The sequence below is a fragment of the Hydra vulgaris genome, chromosome 06, assembly GCF_038396675.1.
Source record: "Hydra vulgaris chromosome 06, alternate assembly HydraT2T_AEP".
NCBI classification, from domain to species: domain Eukaryota; kingdom Metazoa; phylum Cnidaria; class Hydrozoa; order Anthoathecata; family Hydridae; genus Hydra; species Hydra vulgaris.
Genome location: NC_088925.1, coordinates 35,016,926 through 35,036,437, shown reverse-complemented (window position 1 = coordinate 35,036,437; position 19,512 = coordinate 35,016,926). Strand labels below are relative to the sequence as shown.

The window sequence follows — 19,512 nt, the reverse complement described above, 5'->3', positions numbered from 1 at the left end:
AACAAACCGGTTGTATGTAAACCAAAGTTGATTTTCTCATATCACTGGACATTGATCGCCTGAAAGAACTATGCTCAACGTTAAGTGCTTTGGCTTCATTTAATGATGTTTCACTCTCTGTAACTAGTGATGAACAACGAAGACGTTTAGCTGCTCGATTGAGTTCAGTGGAATAGTAAAACATACTACAAGATTTACGTCACTTGGCCTCGTTTGAAATCAAAGTACGTTCAAAACCACAGCCATCATCTAATCTCTGAATAAAAAAACCAGGCGGTAGCAAATCAGCCTGCACAAACTGTGGTAAGATTGCTGCAAGTGATTTGTAACTGGTTAAACAATCCGAACGGTTAGAATTAGCAGGGCATATCAACTTGCCTGCAGAGATAATTGGTCAGAAAATACACTACTTGCCAGTAAATCGGATTAGGGCCGTTGAAAGCATCATTTGATTGTGCAACGATATACCACTTGGCCATAATATATATGTATAGAGGCCTATGAATAAAAATACATAATCTGCAGATAGTCAGCACAGATATATATGGTGTTATTTAATATATATGAATATAATATATATGAATATGGTGTTATTTAATAGTTTATAGCAACTAATAATTTTGGACTCAATCTGAATATATATGGCTATAATGATAACTAAAAAAACAAATACAAATAATATAAGAAAATAATAATGTAAATATATATATATATATATATATATATATATATATATATATATATATATATATATATATATATATATATATATATATATATATATATATATATACATACATATATTCATTTATAAAATAAATAGTACAATAAAATAATTAAAACATAAACAACTGTAAAACGTCGTTGTATTTTTTGTTTTTTCTCGCAATTACAAACATGACTGTATTTCAAATGTAGGAATGTAATATATAACACTGTAAATCATACAAAAAGTTACCAATTCTTATCTAAACGCCTAATATTTAATTCTAATTTTAAAAGACATTTATAGTCGCCTAACAAGACATAAAAAATGACAATAATCTTACTTTTAATCGATAAATATTGTTTACTTATTTTTCTTAACTTTAATATTTTATTTGCGATGCTTCGCTTGCCTAAAAATATCTTTGTCTCTTTTTTTTAAAGCTCAATGTGGTTAGATAACTTTAAACTATGTGGTAATTATACGGTTTTTAGTTGAGAAGCCTATTTGCACGACGCGCTTAGTCCGAGTAAACTGATTTTGAGAAAACAGAAATTGATATTTTCTTTGTCCATTTTTAGGACTAAAAATTTTTTAATTGGTCCAAAATTTAAATAGATGATAGATTTAATTATACAAAACGTGGAAATAAAATTAACTCAAAATTTTTTTATTTTTGTGTCATAGCGCGTTTTGCAGATTAGTTCCTCAAATTATGTTGCTAAAAAAAAAGTTATGTTAAAAATGACCTCATTGTTCTTCGTCTTTCTTTGCTCATTTGCTATACCTCTTTGGTAAAACTGAACGTGTCACTATATCTTAAATGCATTATATACTTATTTTCTACAAGTTAAAAAAGTTTCATGCTTTTATCCACTTTTGCACAATTGTTATGCTAATCTGCTGCATTAGTAGGAAACCAATCGAACAGTTATTAGGAATGTGACTTGAAATTTACAAGTTTAATTAATATTAGATCGTTATATATCATTGTAAAATGCATTAATACAGTATTTTAAAGGTGAAAATTATCAGAGTCGAACAATTCACAAAAAAGTTAAGAGGTTTTAAATAATCCACAATTAATTTTATAGAAACAGTGGTCAAACTGTGGTCGCAAATTGTTATAACTTTGTCAATTCTTGTTAAAATGCCTATAATTTGGTATAAAAAGATAGGTGTAAAGTTGAGTTTCCGCTCATACGTTTTTCTACTGGAGCGGGATAGGTAAGGGAAAAATAATCACGTGAGCATGCGTAGTTTTCCTTCGGACAAATTAAAACTTTAACTACGCATGCCCACGTGATTATTTTTTCCATCCCTTTCCCGCTCCCGTGAAAAAACTGAAGGTCATCCGTTTTTTCACGTGAGAAGGGAAGGAACAAACATTAACGTGGGCATGCGTAGTATACGTTTTAATTTATCAGAGGAAAAACTACGCATGCTCACATGATTATTTTTCCCTTCCCCATCCTGTAGAAAAGCGGATGAGTGGAAATTCACCTTGATGAGTGGAAACTCATCTTAAAAGTGAGCTACAAATTTATATTGGCGTCTAGCCATAGAACGTTACCAAGGGGCTAGAGGGGGCACGAAACTATGACTTTTACCCCCAATAAATAGAAATTTTTTTCATAGCAAAATATTTTAATAATGTAAATTGTACTTTTTATTGTACTTAAACGGAAGTTCTTATATTATACACCCAGACCAGCAGCAAACATAAGAGGTGTATATTTGTGTTAGTGGTGGATGTGGTGGTAATTGTTTGATACATACTATTATCAAAAACGATTCATTTAAAAAACCTTTTTAATTTTTAATAAAATAAGTAAATTTAGCATAAAAATAGAAATTTATACTTTACAACATATACTAGTGGTGTATAAGTTATACATTTTAGGACATAAAAGGAGGGTCGTGCGCTAAGCACGAAAATTTTTTTTTCAAGTCACAGCACTTGCAGTACTAATTTTGAAAGTCACAACACTTGCTGGTTACTTTTTTGCAAGTCACAACACTAATAGAAAATTAGAGAAAAAAGATACCTTTAAACTTTATTTGTAATATTAAGAAAAGTTATATACATAACTTTACCAGTAATAAAAGTTAGCAATGGCCCCAAGATTTAAAAATTAAATAAAATAGTTAATTGCACAATTTGTAAATTTATATTCTAATCCTTACCAGGACAGGGGCGGACTGGGCCTCTGTGTCGCTGTGTATTTGCACAGTGGGCCGGTGTCATATTATATCCACTGGGCTGATACAAAATAACCTATTTTTGTAAAAAAAAATTATAGACATGTATTATTTGTATAAAAACAGTTTTATAAGTAATATTATATTAGATTCGACAAGATGTCCTTAAAACAATAGATTCAACTTATACACTTTAATTCCTTACTTATAACGTAATATGCTATTCTTTATATACCACTGTGCTATCTGCGGTCAGTGATACGGTCGGAAATACATTCCTAAATTAGTTATTACATTAGTTATTATATTAGCCATGATACATTAATAGTGCGTACTTTACCAAAACCCTGATTTCTATCGTAGTGTCGTGTATAAAATATTTAGTTTATTCAGTGCAGAATTAAAATACAGCTATAATTTAAAACTTAAAATTAAGTTAAATAAATTAACAATAGATTATGAAGAAAAAAATAGAAGGTGGAGCTGAAAAGCTTTATATAAAAAAACTGGTTGATTTAAAGGCTATTGCAGATGACCCAAAACAAACAAAAATATCATTTACATTGGTCGTTACATGCACATCAACAAAATATTTGTTGGTGAGTTTAAAGAGTTTAGTATACTATACTTATATGATATAAGTTATATTAATCTGCTATACTATACAGTATACTATACTTATTTCAATCATTAATTATATTTATAGTAATATATGCATCATATATTCAATTTAAACGAGTTAACTACATTCATTTTTCTTTTAACCTTATTTTAATTTTACTGTAATTACTTTTTTTATTGCGTTTTCAATATTTAGAAGATTGTGTAACGCAAAAAAAAACAACCAAAGTTATTTAATTGATACTGTAAAAGAAAGTTCTTTGGTGAGTAAACGTTTTAAAGTTATTTATTACCTATTATATTTTTACTTATTATATTGTGTTTACATTATTACTGATTCATTTTATTTATTGTAATACCAATACATAATACACAACATAACATATTTAATCTCAACGGGTTAACTAAATTCATTAAAATAAAAAATAAAAATGCTTTCAGCATTCTATTTTTATAAGTATATAATAATTTTTTACTATTGTATTCCCAGTATTTAGATGATTGTGTAACGCAAAAAAAACCAAAGTTGCTTAATTTATATTATAGGAGAAAGTTCTTTGGTGAATAAACGTTTTGAAACTATATATTACCTATTACATATTTACATGTTATATTGTGTTTACATTATTTGGTACAATTTTTATTTTATTATTAAGTACCTACATGTAAATAAATTTTAGTTTCATAGATTTAAAAAATAACTAATTGTTAAAAGCTTGTTTAGGTAGATGAGGTTGAGGAACATATTGCAAATGACTCAAAACAAAACAAAGTATCATTTGGATTGGTCGGTATGGGCACATCTAACAAAATATTAGTTTTTAAGTATAAAGAGTTTAATATACTAATTTCAATCTGATTCATTTTATTTATTGTAATACACTGCATTACATATTTAATCTCAAAAACTAAATTCATTTTTCTTTCAGCATTCTATTTTTATAAAAATTTAATTTTTTACTTTATAATGGGGACGATCAGAGAGGTAAAACCGTTTTGAGAAAATGTGAAAATAATAATGAGGTCAAAGTCTTATATAGCAGTATATGTATTGATTTCTCTACATCACCAACCAATTTTTCTACAGGCTGCGCAAATTTAAGAAATATTTATGCAGCTGTAGAATCTCACGAAACAAGCGAAGTACATATTTGCGCTGTTGAAAGTTATGTTAAAGCATCAAATAACGATAGTGTTGAATATTTGATTAACCTAAATGTGATGAATATGAAAAAAAAAAACAAGCTGAAAAAATAATTCATGTAACACAAGTCTTTGAAATTATAAAATTCTTAGGTAAGCAAAATTTACCTTATCGTTGAACTGGTAACACAGAAAGGCTATACAAGATGGTTGATGCTAATGTTAACAGAGGTAATTTTTTGTAGCTTTTAAAATTTACTGCAGAAAGAGATGCAATTTTAAACATTATTCAAACACTTCTCTATTGTCAAGCAAAAAGAGAAAATTAAATCTGGATCAATTGCAAAAATGTGCAAAGGGGAGAGGATCATTAGTTACACTTGTATCCAAAACTACTATTAATAAAGTAATTACGGGTATACTAGAAACTATGAGGAAACATAATCATGAAGAAATGGACAATCAGCAGTTTAGCATACAAGTATGAACACTTTAAATCAACATATTTTTCATTTTCAAATAAAAATTCATTAAATTTTTTTTAAATATTTTAAGTTTGACAGCACTCAAGATATTGGAGCTGCAGATCAAGCCACTATCTGCCTTTGCTACTTAAATAATACAGATATTAAAGAGCCCCTTTTTGCTGTCATTAAAGTAGAAGGTTCAACAGGTAAAAGTTTATATGAATTATTAAAAACTTGGTTTGACGAACATAATATAAATTTTAAAAATGTTACTTGAGAATCATTTGATGGTGCTTCAAACATGAGAGGAGAGTTTAACGGTTTGCAGTCTTTTAATAAGCAACAAAATGAAAATAGTATTTATGTTTGGTGCTATGCACGTATTTTAAATTTGTGTGTTTGCAATACCTGTGACAATATAGCAGCCAAGAATTTATTTGGATTCTTGAATTGCTTGAGTACCTTTTTTTCTGATTCTTATAAACGAATGGATATTTGGAAAAAAAAATCAAGAAAATTTAGGTATGGAGTAAAAAAACTAAAAAAGCTTCAAAAAATTGGAGAGACTAGATGGTGGTCCCGAGAAAAAGCTCTTAAATGGGTTTTTGACACAGAAGATTGTTTATACCCTACTATTGTTAGTTCTTTAGGATTTATTTGTTCATCAAAAAACTTTGATCAAAAGTCCATATATGAAGCAATGACGTTAAAAGATAAACTGTGTGAACTCCAAATTATTTTGACTGCCCATTTATTTCTTAAAGTTTTCAATTCTATTGGACATACATCAAAATATTTACAATCTAGTAATTTAGATCTCTTAGCTGCTTGGTTAATGGTAGAAAACGCAATTGATCAAATTGGAAAAACAAATTTTGATACAATTGTCATTGAAGCAGAAAATTTTTCACAAATTATGAATGATAAATTTACAAATTTTGCATTAAATGATAGTATAACTGTGGAAGATAAATTACCAATAATGTGTCCTCGGCAAAGAAACACAATTATGATGAAATGTGTTCAGATGAATCTATTATAAATCCTATTGATAAGTTTAGAGTACAAGTTTTTCAATGCACTATTGATCAATTAAGAACCAGTTTTATTGAAAGATTTTCAAATAATAAATGAAATTATGGCTGTTGTTCAGTATATATATAAAAAAAATTATTATCTATAAGCCATCAGAAATTATTGTCTGAATTGAACCATTTTTCAAAAACATATGACAATATTGCAAAGCCTCTGGGTTTAAATACTTCAAAAATTTTTTATGATACGTTTCAAGATAATCAAGAGTGTCACAATGACGAATTTACATTAGATTGGGATAAAATGGATACAGAAGTTAAAAGTAAAACTTACTTAAACTATATTTAGTTACTTAACTTACTTTTACTATATTTAGTTATATTTTATATTTAGTGCAAAACTGTTTTTTTTTACAGGGTGTGGAAAATAAAAAACTATCAATAATAATCATAGTTCAAAATCATGCCTAATATGTCTACAAAAATTAATATACCAATTAAATATGCATTCACCTACATATTGTAACTTGTATGCAGCAGTTGAATTTGTTAACACTCTCTGTTACACAGGTTAACTGTGAAAGAGCATTCAGTAAGCTTAAGCTAGTTAAAAATCGTTTATGATCTTCTTTAAATCAAGACCATCTTGAAGCATTCATGCTAATGTCTATTGAAAGAGATATATTGGATGCTATTGATTTCCAAGAAATATTGAATATATTGAAAAAGTCTTCATCCTTGATGAACCAGATGTTATCGGTGTAAAGACCAAAGTGTTTGCACCGATAACATCTTGTTACATAATATTATTTATTTTAAATATAGTATTTATGTTATAACTTTTAAGTAATGAAATTACTCGTTAATAAATACTTAATTTTTCAACTTGTTTACGAGATAATTTTTATACTACAAATGTAAGCTATAAAATAAAAAATTATTTGTTAGTTTTTTTTGCAAGTTTGTTTTTTTCAAATTTAGTTGTCTTATGTTTATATTTAGTTAATTTCCTCCCCCCCCCCCCTTTATAAAAATGTCAATTCTCTTCCCCTCCCCCTAAAATAAAAAATATATCATCGATTTTTTTCTGGTTTAATTATGCATATGCTCTCTACAGTACTAAATTGATGTAAAACACAATAAATCGTTCTTTCAGATTTTAAATAAAAAGGTCATTTCTGAATTTAAACTGTTTTCTCGATGATCATCTCCTAATCACCTTAAATTTGAAAATCGGCTCTTAAATGGCGTAAATTAAGCTTACAAAAAAATTACCATTAAATCGTTTAGTTCTTAATACCCCCCTCGTTTATAATTATTGTCAAACGTTTTGCAACCCCTCCCCATCTATCTAATAACATTATTTATTGATTACCCCAAAGCATCGGGCCGATTTTATTTGCAGTACAGTGGGCCAATTGGGTCTCGGTCCGCCCCTGTACCATGGTTGTCAGATGTAGGCGGTATTTAAAGTTAAAAAATAGAATAAAATAACCAATTAAGCAAATTTTTTTAAAAGAAGTTTTGCAAAAATAAGATTTTAAAATCATTTTGTAATTTTATAGTATAATCCTTACCAGGATTGTCAGTTGAAAATGGTATCATTAAGAAGTCCTAACGGTCTTGTCACAGAACACCGCGGAAGTGCATTTAACCAGGAAGATCACACCTTCCTTACCGTGACGCGACAATTTGTCCATGGCTCGTTTCGAACCTGGATCTCCTGCTTATAAAGCAAGCGCTCTAATCACTGCGTCACGGCCGCACCGTGACGCAGTGGTTATGAACTATAAAAATTATGTTTCCAACAGATTATAAACATTTATTATTACTTACTAATATGATCCATAATTATTTCTAAAAATAAAAAGTCCTAATAAGCATTTAACTAAAAGTTAGGACACTGACAATACAATAAACTAATTACACAGGTCAAAAAAAAAAAGATTTTTTTCCGAGCAAACAATTTGTTTTTTGTATAACGTTTCTATATATATATATATATATATATATATATATATATATATATATATATATATATATATATATATATATATATATATATATATATATATATATATATATATATATATATATATATATATATATATATATATATATATATATATATATATATGCATGTTTGTATGTATGTATGTATTTAGAGGTGTATAAAAATTAGTATATTTACATAAGTTATATATTATATAATTTATGTAAATATATATAATGTATAATCTATGTAAATGAAGAACCTCAAAATTATCAATGATCCTTAAAGAACTTACAAGGGTCTTGAGAGCAAAATAAACATGAGTATTTCTAATTTAAGTTTTTTGAAAAATAGCATAACTTACGTTTAGCATAAAAAAAAGTATAACTTACGTTTAAAATGGCTAAAACTTGTTTGCTATGTTAAATAGGCTAAAACTTGTTTACAGTGTTGCTTTCACAACCTTTACAAATATAAAATTTAAAGTGTGTTATTTTTTTGTTATTTTATGTTTACAAATAAATATTTATACATTCGAAAGATTAGAATTCGAAGATTAGAGTTACTCATTTTATGTTTAAGGTTTGTAATATTTAAAGAAAAGTTTAAAATATACTGTTAACTTTTCACTACATCTTTGCTTAAATCAAAAAAGTAACTACAATTCATTTTAAATATTTAACAAAAATTTCTTTAAGTTTTAGGTTTATTTTAGATTTTAACTGCTACATTATGTTTTTTAAGTGTGTTTTGATTTTCTTTAAAGAGGATATTTGACAATCTTTTTTTACTTAGACTGGTAGTGTTTACATAGGCTGATGGTGTTTGTCCCAAAGATCCTGAAAACAATGCAATACAAGTAATCAATTAAATATTACTTCATTTAGAAAGGAAGAGTTTATTCAAATAACCAGTATAATTAATATTTATGAGGAATTCCAAAAAAAGTCTTTTTTTGCGACCGAATTTCTGCAAACAAACTAATGTAAATAACCAGGGCCGCTGAATGAGCTTAAATTTAGATTTTGATTCATAAACTCAAATACTACGGAATAAAAAATAAAATTTTAAAATGGTTTAAAAGTTATCTATCTAATCGAAAACAGTTTGTATTATTTAACAATGATTATCAATCCACTTTTCTTAATACTTGTGGAGTTCCACAAGGTTCAATTCTTGGACCTCTCCTTTTTTTAATTTATATAAATGACTTAAGTAAAGCTTCAAAACTAATGAGCATTATGTATGCAGATGATACAAACCTATTCCTTTCTAACTATGATATCGCTGAACTTTTTAAAACAATGAACGAAGAACTCAGACATATATCTAATTGGTTTAAGTGTAATAAGTTAACCTTAAATATTAATAAAACAAAATGGGTTTTATTTCATTCGATTACAAAAAAACGATTTCTCCCTACAAATTTACCTCAAATTTTTATCGATCAAAAGGAAATCAAAAGAGATTCTGTTACAAAATTTTTAGGTGTTTATCTTGATGAAAATATTACTTGGAATCACCATATTGATTATATAAGCACAAAAATTTCTAAAAACATGGGGATCCTATATAAATTACGAATCTATCTCAATAAGAAAGTCTTAATACAACTTTATTACTCATTTATACATAGTTATTTAAATTATGCCAATATTGCTTGGGGAAGTACTGAAAAAAGTTAGTTGCAACGTCTTTATCTCCGTCAGAAACGCGGAATCCGTGTAATCAATTTTGCAAATCGCTTCTCTCATTCGAAACATTATTTTATGGAAACGAGAATTTTGAATATATACGAGTTAAATGTATTTAATACTTTATGTTTTGTATATATGTGGATAAATAACTTATCCGTAGCCGTTTTCAAAGATCTTTTTTCTCTTAAACCAATCAGTAAATGTACTTTGAGAAATAATAACTTTTTAAATGAACCTTTTTGTCAAACAAACTTTAACCAATTTTGTATTACCTATCGAGCGCCACACCTTTGGAATAAACTTGTTTTGCCGAATTTTAATTTTGAAGTACCTATTACTTTTTGCCTTTTTAAAAAAAAAACTGAAAAATCTCATTCTTTCATTAGATAATACTTTGAGTTATTATTAGTGGTAAAAGTTAAAAGTATTTTTTGGTCTACTTTTTTATTGTTTATATACATGTTTACGTTTATAGAATTTTATTCCTACTAATTTTATTTATTGTTCATATACTTTTTACTTTTTAACTTCCACATTGGTTTACTCTTGTATACAATTCTGATGACAAGATCATCTTGATCTTTCTTCAGATCAGATTATTTACCTTGTAGTTTTGTAAAAGTTTATTAACTTTTTTTTATCTTATCTTTGTTAAATGCTTATTTGAGGTTCTGACGACAAGATCCTTGTGATCTTCTTTCAGATATCTTGTTTATATTTGTTATTTTTTTATCATTGTAAGTTTATATTATTATTTTTACTATTTTTTTATTTTAGGCTGTACAACGATTTACAAATGTAAACCAAAAAAAAAAAAATATATTTTAAATTAAAGACATGTACATCTATACAAGTTAATGACTTGTTTTTATTCCTAATACCGCGATTTTACATTCGTATTTTTATGAACTGCATCTGGATTAAAAAACACTTATGCAACACATCCACAGATTATGATTAATTCATTACAGATTATGTCATCTTACGACAGAGTTGTATCCAATTCATTTTCAACGTGTATATCCGATCCACGCTTATGTTTATCTATAGTGGCCATACAATCAATTTTTTAAACCAATTTAAGTTTACTTAAAGGTCAATCACTTTCTGTGACAGGGGTGGCGTTGCATTAAAAAATTCAAAATTAGCATGCATGTCAAAAAAATTCAATTAGTACGCAAAATAATTCAAACTACCAAGCATTAGCGTAGCAATGTATTGAAAAATAGGCGATATTGGAGGCGATAGACTCATTGAGTATATTGAGAAAGCCAAAAGTATTTTCAGAACCTGTAGAATATAAAATTCAACTTATAGGTTGAATTTCATATTCTGCAGCTACAGCCTTTCTTGTCGAACTCAACTTCAAAAAAGGTTGTTTAAAACACCAACTAAACAAAAATTATCCAGAACGTCAGCACTTTTTTACAAACCGTGTTACGAACCGTTAAAATAAACAAGCTCAAGATGTAGTTGATGCACCTACAGTAAACTCTGTAGATATAGTAAATACAGTAAAGTATGTTTATGATCTTACTTCGGCTGCAGTAATGTCAATCGTCAGCATAAAATATTAAACTTTTTATGAATAAGTTTTATTATTTATTGTAATAAATAATAAAGATATTTTTGTTTTCAGTTGTAGTCCCACTAAATAAAAGATCATGCTTAACAAGCTTTCGGACACCTCGATGAAAACAATTACCACTCGAAGAAGGAAATACCTCATTCTGCATACAAAAACACTGTAATTGTTTTTAATCCTAGTATTTTTAGTGTTTCATTGTAACTAAAATGTTTAATTAACAATATTGCGCGTTGTTGGAAACGTTTGATTAAAGCAATTTTTGAGAAGGGTTGACCAGACTTTTACACAAAACTCTTGATACAGTACTTTTTAAACAAGTGGAGAGCTCTGACATCAAAATGGTTTCTTGAGACAACCAATCATTCAATTGCTAACCCAATCAGCTGCTTCTGCTTGTACTTTGGCTTTGAGGTTGTTGGATATTAGTACTTTAAGGTCTTGCTCAATGCATGCTGGAACTAGATTGCGTTTGTTACCATCAATGTCAGTTTTGGTATTTTTAATTAGTTAATTTTGCGACAACCAACTTACATTAACTTACACCACTCGACGTTAAAATTCAAACGACAGTCGTACAACCAATTTACAACGCTTTAGATGTCTGCTTGCAGCTTTTAATCAAAGAAAAATTGATTGACAACGATAACTCATGTGATGTTGCCATCCTAGGCGTATAATTTGGTATGGTTATAAATACAGTCTGGTAAGTCATTTATGAAGGACAAAAATAACAGTGATGTAAGAACTGATTTATGAGGGACGCCACTTGTCACCCATTCCCACTCGACACTCGAACGTTTATTATTATTATTCATTGTTGTCTATTAGTTAGTGATACCAGTGACCTAGTTTAATAGTTGGCCTCTAATGCCATACGCACGAATCTTATGAAGGAGTAGTTAAGTGAAACTGTGTTGAATGCTCTATAAAAATTATTTAAACCAGATATCCACTGTAAACTGCTTTTTTTTTAATGATACGAGATTCAATGAGGCTTGTAAGGCAACCTTCGGGATGTATAAATCCATGTTGAAACTTTGATATTAGATTGTGCACAGTATTTCATAATCCTATTAATGATAGTTATCTCCGCCACCTCGCACGGTATAGGTGAAAGACACCAGCTTGTAGTTATGTCTTGACTTTGTTTCCTTTTTTGTGGGTAAACGTGAAATTTGATTTGCGTTAGGATTTTAACACTCTTTAAAAAGTCGTAAAACCTTTTTAAACAAAAATTTTAATTTTTTTATTTTGCTATTTAAAATCGTGATTAAATCCAAAAAAAGAAAAAAAGCTATGGTTTGTATAAATGGTTCCTACCAACAAAAAAAAAAAAATTATTTAAAAGCTATAATTCTTTGGTAATATAAATAAAGCAAAGTTAGTTGCAAGGCGAATCACCAAGTAAATTTATTTTATCCCTTTTCAATGAACTTTATTTCTTCACTTTTTTGTAATTAAAATCTCATTAAGTTTTTTTTGTCTAACGTCTCCATTTTATTCACTAATTTGATAACTTGTGAACATTTTTGTTATCAATATAAACAAATACCTACAACAACTTCTTCATAGATATTCATTCATATTGTTAACAATAAAATAATCAAACTTTACAAAGTTTTACTACGTCGAGATGAATCTTTGTTTTTGTTTTTTTGCATAATATTAAATTTAGTAAACCCTAACCTTAAACTGGTACCGGAAATTTAAAATATATATATATTTTATAAAATTAAAAAAAAATACTTTGAATATTAAAAAAAAATACTATGAAAATTTTGCACCTTTTGCACCATGGATGTTTTTGACTGTTTGGCTTGATTGTTTTACTATTGTTTCTTGAGCACTTCAAATGTACTTAGACGCTAGTCTTTAACTGTCCAAATGTTGACTCTTTTGCTATCTTGTGTGCGTCAACATGGTGACGCGGTAAAAAATTTTACAAGACTTTTTGTGAATTGCACTAAACAATATACAACTACTTAAAACGGTTAGATTATGAAGATCGAGCCAGAAAAAATATCAGCCTGATGTATTGCTAAAACAATAATTCTGCACGTATATATATTAAAAATGTTAATTTGAAATGTTAACGTGCAACATTGTAAGAAACACATACGACGTATTTATCTAAAAGTAATATCTCTAACTAAAAAAATTAATTGATTAGTTTATTAGGATATTCAATTTATAAAGAAAAACATATGACTTTGATAAGTAGATACCAATTAATTTTAACTATTGCTATGACATCTGCAAACTTTCTGCCAAAAACTTTATTAGGCTAAACTTTTAAGTACTTAACAAAATTAAAGTAACAAAACTTTAGATATAACTTTATTCAGGGCTGCGGAGTCGGAGTCGTGTAGTCGGATCGCGATATTTTTAGCGGAGTCGGATTCGCTAAACAAAATCGCAACTCCGACTCCAATAGTTAAACTTCTCGGTATTGCACATGCATGTACAATTGCTGAACCTTTAAAGAATTTTTCATATATTTGACAAAAAATACTTTTTTAAATTATCACGTAATATTTTTTAAAGAATTCAAAGAATTTTTCAAAAATTTTGCTTCGGATTTGGAACGATCGGAGTCAGAGTCGGTGTTGATTCTTTATTTACGACTCCATACCTTTAATATGGGATTTTGTAGTGCATACGCCTGCGAAGATTTTTCTTTGAAGCATTACTGAGTGATATTTCGTCTTTTTTGATTGGGTTTACTGCAAGTTGTAATACTCTTTCAGGTTAAACGCAATTTGTTAAAAGCAATCTCTGTTTGCGTTTAACAAATGTAAGTTCGAGTCATTTTTGTTTTAAATTTTTTTAGATAAATAGCAAAGACGAATATATTTATTTAAAATTTTTTTTAGCAAACTATTAATTTAACCAGGCTCCTTTTAATGCATAACTGTGAGTCGTAACAACACAGTGTCACTTGTTAACCATATCCTCAATCTTTAACATCATTTGGTGTTTGTCTCCTAAAACGTTTTGTGTTGCAAGCCCAAGTATTATCTTGACAATTTAAAGATAGTTACAGCAGTGATTTTATGGGTTGTCCAATAAAACAGTAACAGTGTAACAGTGTCCAATAGAACAGTAAAAAGTGTTTTCATGAAGTAGGAAAAAAATCAATAAAGGGAAAGTATAAACTTGTTTTATAAATATCTAACAGTGTCAGGGGCGGATCCGGGATTTTTATTGACTGTTTGTTTTATTGACTGTTTTATTGACTAAATTTGCAGACATAATTAACTAAAATTCATTGATAGGAGGTAGGGGGGAGGGTATCACACACCATTCGCGCCAGTCTTTGATGTACAGTGGCTTTTAGTGATACATGAGGTCACTATGGTGAGGTTATAGGATACATGAGATGGTTTTAACGTCGCGTAAATCAAGTAACGTTCCTCTGCTCTAAACGGACGGAAGAAGAAAGCAGTGGTGGTCTGTCTTTGCTACATATTTTTTTTGCTATAGGTTCCCGCTTGATGAATTTTAGTCAATACGTAAGACCTCCTTGTTAATAAAAAGATTGCAACTAAATAGGCTGAGTATATAATAAGCTATCGGGGGTATGTATAGAGCTGTTTCAAAATATGACAAATTGACTTTTGCTACAGTTGCTACAGTCGATTTGCCATTTTTATTAACTCCCAGTTCAATTTAAGTTGATACACTGCGAAATATTTGACATTCTTTCAAAATTTTATGGGCATGTGAGACAAAAACCGTTAAAAACATGGGTCTTTTAGTGAAGCATTTCATTTTTCCGAATGAAATATTTCCGTTCAACTTGGCTCAGCTGCGATTTTGAATAAATTTTTGAAGCGTCGCATTTTGACTACTTTTAACCTCCATATCTTATATAAATTATATTTCTCTTTTGCATAAAAAAAAAAATGTATATAAAAAAGAAAAAAAAAAACTGAGCTGACTGTAGCAATTGCTACACTTGCTACAGCCTGGATCCGCTCCTGAGTGTTTCTAAAGTATAAAAACTTGTTTCATAAATATCTAGGAGTTTTTCTAAATAATAAAAATTTATTAGTGATAATGTGAAGAAAATGTAGACCATAAGAAAGTCGACCTTGACGGTTACACTTCCATAACTAACATCTGGACTTGTTCTGATAACCATGATTGCCGGTCTATCGTTTCAAAACAAAAAACAGTTTAAATTTTTTCCTGTTAAAGAAGATTTTTCAGTAAATGATAGTTCTTCTATAAAAAACGTTACTGCAAGTTTTAATGGATCATGGCAGCGTCGTGGTTTCAGCTCCATAAATGGAGTTGTTACTGTTATTTCAAACGGTAAGCGTATGTTGAGACATTAACAAAAAGTTGTAAACAGTGCCAATATTGGAAATGCAAAAAAGACACTTCTGAATATGACTGTTGGAAAGCAGAACACAAATGCTCTATTAATCATAAAGGAAGCTCATGTTCAATGGAAACTGCTGTTATATTAAAAAATATTTCAAAGATCCATTTCTACAAGAAAACTTAGATATTTATTTTATCTGGGTGATGGCGACAGTAAATTATTTCTTGAAGTTGTTAAAAATAACCCTTATCCTGGATTAACAATAAAGAAACAAGAGTGTGTTGGCCATGCCCAGAAAAGAATGGGAACATGTTTACGTGCGATAAAAGTTTCTGTCAAAGGAAAAATTCTTTCTGATGGAAAAACCAAATCAGGAAAAAATCGTCTTACAAATCAACTCATAAACACACTTCAGAACTATTATGGTTGTGCTATTAGAGCTAATAAAGGAAACTTATATAGCATGAAAAAGGCAATAGCTGCAACTATTAATCACTGTTCAGATAAAGCTTCGCCTGAAGAACATCATAAGTATTGTCCATTGAATTCATGGTGAAAATACAAGACTGCCATTAAAAATAAAAATAATCAATATAAAAGTAAAGTCAATACTCCTGCTGCTATTGCAGATGAAATCAAAAATATTTTTAGTTATAAGGATTTAGGCAATGATACTTTACTTGAAGCTTGCCTTGTTGGTGAAACACAAAACGTTAATGAAGATTTGCATAGTTTAATACGGAAACGATGCCCCAAGGCGGTTTTTGTAGGAAATTTATTAATTGATATAGCTGTAGCATCTGCAGTGCTATGTTTCAATGAAGGTGGTTATGTTTTATTAAGTGTTTATCATAGCTTTGGTTTGCAACCTGGTCAATTTTGTATATACGGCTTACATAAATATGATATAGGACGCATAAAAAGTTGTAAAAAAAAATCAAGTGATATTGTTAAAAAACGAAGAAAAAAGCTCAGAGCAATAAAAAAGGGTTTTGATAATAAAAATATTGCAATAGAAGGTGAAATGTATGCTTCTGAAACGTTTTAGACTTTATAGTAATTGTTTAGATTAGTTTTTCTCAGATTCGGATTTTTTCAACTTTGATCCTAAATAACTTAAAATCTGTTTTGTCAAGTTTATTGAAATTTTCAGGGTTCGTTCTTTACATAGAAGTTTATGTTCTGAACTAAAAAAATATTATTTTATTTTTTTCACTTATTTTTATATGCATTTTTTTACTTCTTTTTGGGGAAAATTACCCGAATTATTGTAATTGAGCAAATTAAAGTCATACTTTAAATTTATTGTTATTTTTTTAGTTCAGAACATGCCTTCCACCATTATTGATTAGTTTGCAAAGTTTGATGTAAATATCTTTTTGCAATAAAAAGATATATTGAAACAAAAAATTTGCATAATTAGGGTATTTGCATAATTATTTTTAAGAATAATTACTTTTTGAAATTTTTTTTTAACTTTTTTTATTTGAAATTTTATTTTTGTCAAAATAAATCAAAAAGGCATAACTAAGAACCAATATTTTATGATATAATTTTTTGAGGTATGTTCCACCTTATAACAATTTATTAATTTTGTTATAAAATTGTATTAAAGTATTAACTTAATAACTTAATAATCAATATAAATTTAATTAAATTAAATTAATGTAAATTTATATAAATTAGTGCAATTAATGTGGCAAGCGGCAGTTACTAAGGCGGAATGTGGTAATTAGCGATTACTGTTACAAACTGTTCCTTATTTTATTTTTTTTAATTTTATTTTATTTTAATTTAGTTTTTATTCATTTAAATTTTAGATCAAATTTAGTTTTAATTCATCTAATAATTTTTACTCTAAGTCTTGTAAATTATAAGTAATAAAAGCTCTTTTTTAGTCTAAAGTTCCAGCATAGTTTTAAATTCTAAATTCAGTCGTTATTTTAGACTCGATCTTTGGCGTAATTAGTAGACGCCAATTTAAGCAATATTGTGGAACTTATTGCGCTTAAAGGTGAACTTAAGGGTTACACACACACACAAACACACACACACACACACACAACACACACACACACACACACACACACACACAAACCCACACAAACACATATAGTAGATGTGTATAACACGTCTAAAAAACGTTTTAATACATTTAAGCAGCTATACTTAGCACAAGACGTGTTTAAAACGTCTAAAAAACATATTAAAACATATTACTACGTTTTTTAGTCGTCTTGTGCTTACGAAGTGGTTTATTTTTTCCGGCAGCGGTGTAACACAAAAACAAACATTGCTTGCAACAACGAGTAATCATATAACATATAACAACGAGTAAGAATAGTTTTTTCATAGGGTATGCAAATAAAAAAAAAATTATTTTAAGGTAAAGATGCATTTTCAGATCTGCGTCATTTTGAAAATATTTGTTCATGCTGTTCAATAAATATTAAGAGCTTAGTTAGAATGAAAGGATATAGATTTTTTTCTTATTATTTTTTAATATTTTTGTTATTACTTAAAACTGCGTTTATGTTTCCAACACGTGTTTGCATCATCATCATAATATGATGATGCAAAATGCTAATAAAATACAAAACACTTTAAAAATATTGTTTTAAAATTAGTTTTTTTTAAACTTAAAAAGATTATGAAAGATGAAATAGACTAAACGCAAGGCTAATAAAAATAATTGTCTCAACCATTAAATAAAGTCAATACATATTTTAAACATTTAAAAACAGATAACAATAAAACAATAAAGTAACAGTAAAAATAACTTTAAAGTTAATAAAGTTGTTTTTGTTCTTGATTTCATCTTTTATTTTTTGTGCTTATAATTTTTTTTTTATATACAAAGCTCATAATTGTGGCATATTTAAAATTTGCATGTTTAAAATATGCTTATATATAACTATATATTAAAAAAAAGTAGATATCATTATTAATAGATGTCTTTAGATATAGATGTCTTCTAAGGAATATTTTACATTACAATTTTATAATGATTTGGACTCCAAAGTTGATGCAGAAAAGGTTCCTGTTTGTAAAGGAAAATCACTCAAGTATGTTTTTTACCTATAAATATAAATTTTCAGATTCTTCAATTATTCTCCTTTAATTATTTAATTCTTTAATTATTTTTTTAATGTGAATAAATTTTCTTTTTTTCTTGTTTATTTTAAGAGATAATAAAACCCTATGAATCCATTTAAAACTTTTTTATTTAGTTTTTATATTTGGTGAAAATTGAAAATTTAATAATTAACCAATAAACAACCTTCAAAACTATATAAACAAAAATTGATAATCAAATTTAGAATTATAAAAACATAACTTTTATTTTTACAAAAAGTTCACTAGGAGTGAATTTTTGTCAATATGTCAATTTGTTTATTACAATTGTCTTGTTAATTTAATCGGGTTGAAGTTAACAACAAAATTGTAGCAGTTGTGTTTGTTATGCAGCAAGTTATTTCTACAATTGATGTTAATGGCGATGTTAATGATAACAATGATAATAATGATGATGATGACCATGATGATGATGATTATGATAATGATTGTGTCTATGGTGTCTAAAATGTTTTCCAGATTTGAAATAATAGACCTGTGTCCACATTTCTCAGATGTGACATAGTAGAACAGTCTGTTCATAAGGTTCAAATTTCAAGGTAGCAAGGTTTTAAGATACAAGTTTCAAGGTGGAAAGATTTCAAGGTTCATGTTTC

At 28.0% G+C, this 19,512-nt stretch overlaps 1 protein-coding gene and 1 long non-coding RNA gene across 3 annotated transcripts in view; both read left to right on the top strand.

Moving 5' to 3' along the window:
• The first annotated feature begins 4,775 nt into the window (after nt 1-4,775).
• LOC136081796 (uncharacterized) lies at nt 4,776-7,149 on the top strand. The gene is made up of 3 exons (XR_010639127.1): nt 4,776-4,903; nt 4,985-5,153; nt 5,228-7,149. It is a non-coding gene; the product is annotated as an uncharacterized LOC136081796 (long non-coding RNA).
• An 11,557-nt stretch (nt 7,150-18,706) lies between these two features.
• Nucleotides 18,707-19,512, top strand: part of LOC101239125 (pleckstrin homology domain-containing family G member 5) — a 58,022-nt gene continuing 57,216 nt past the window's right edge. For both annotated transcript variants that reach the window (XM_065799951.1, XM_065799950.1), the window contains exon 1: nt 18,707-18,846. In XM_065799951.1, coding sequence (XP_065656023.1) covers nt 18,749-18,846 — 98 coding nt within the window. In that variant the 5' untranslated portion in view covers nt 18,707-18,748. The remainder of the gene's footprint in view (nt 18,847-19,512) is intronic.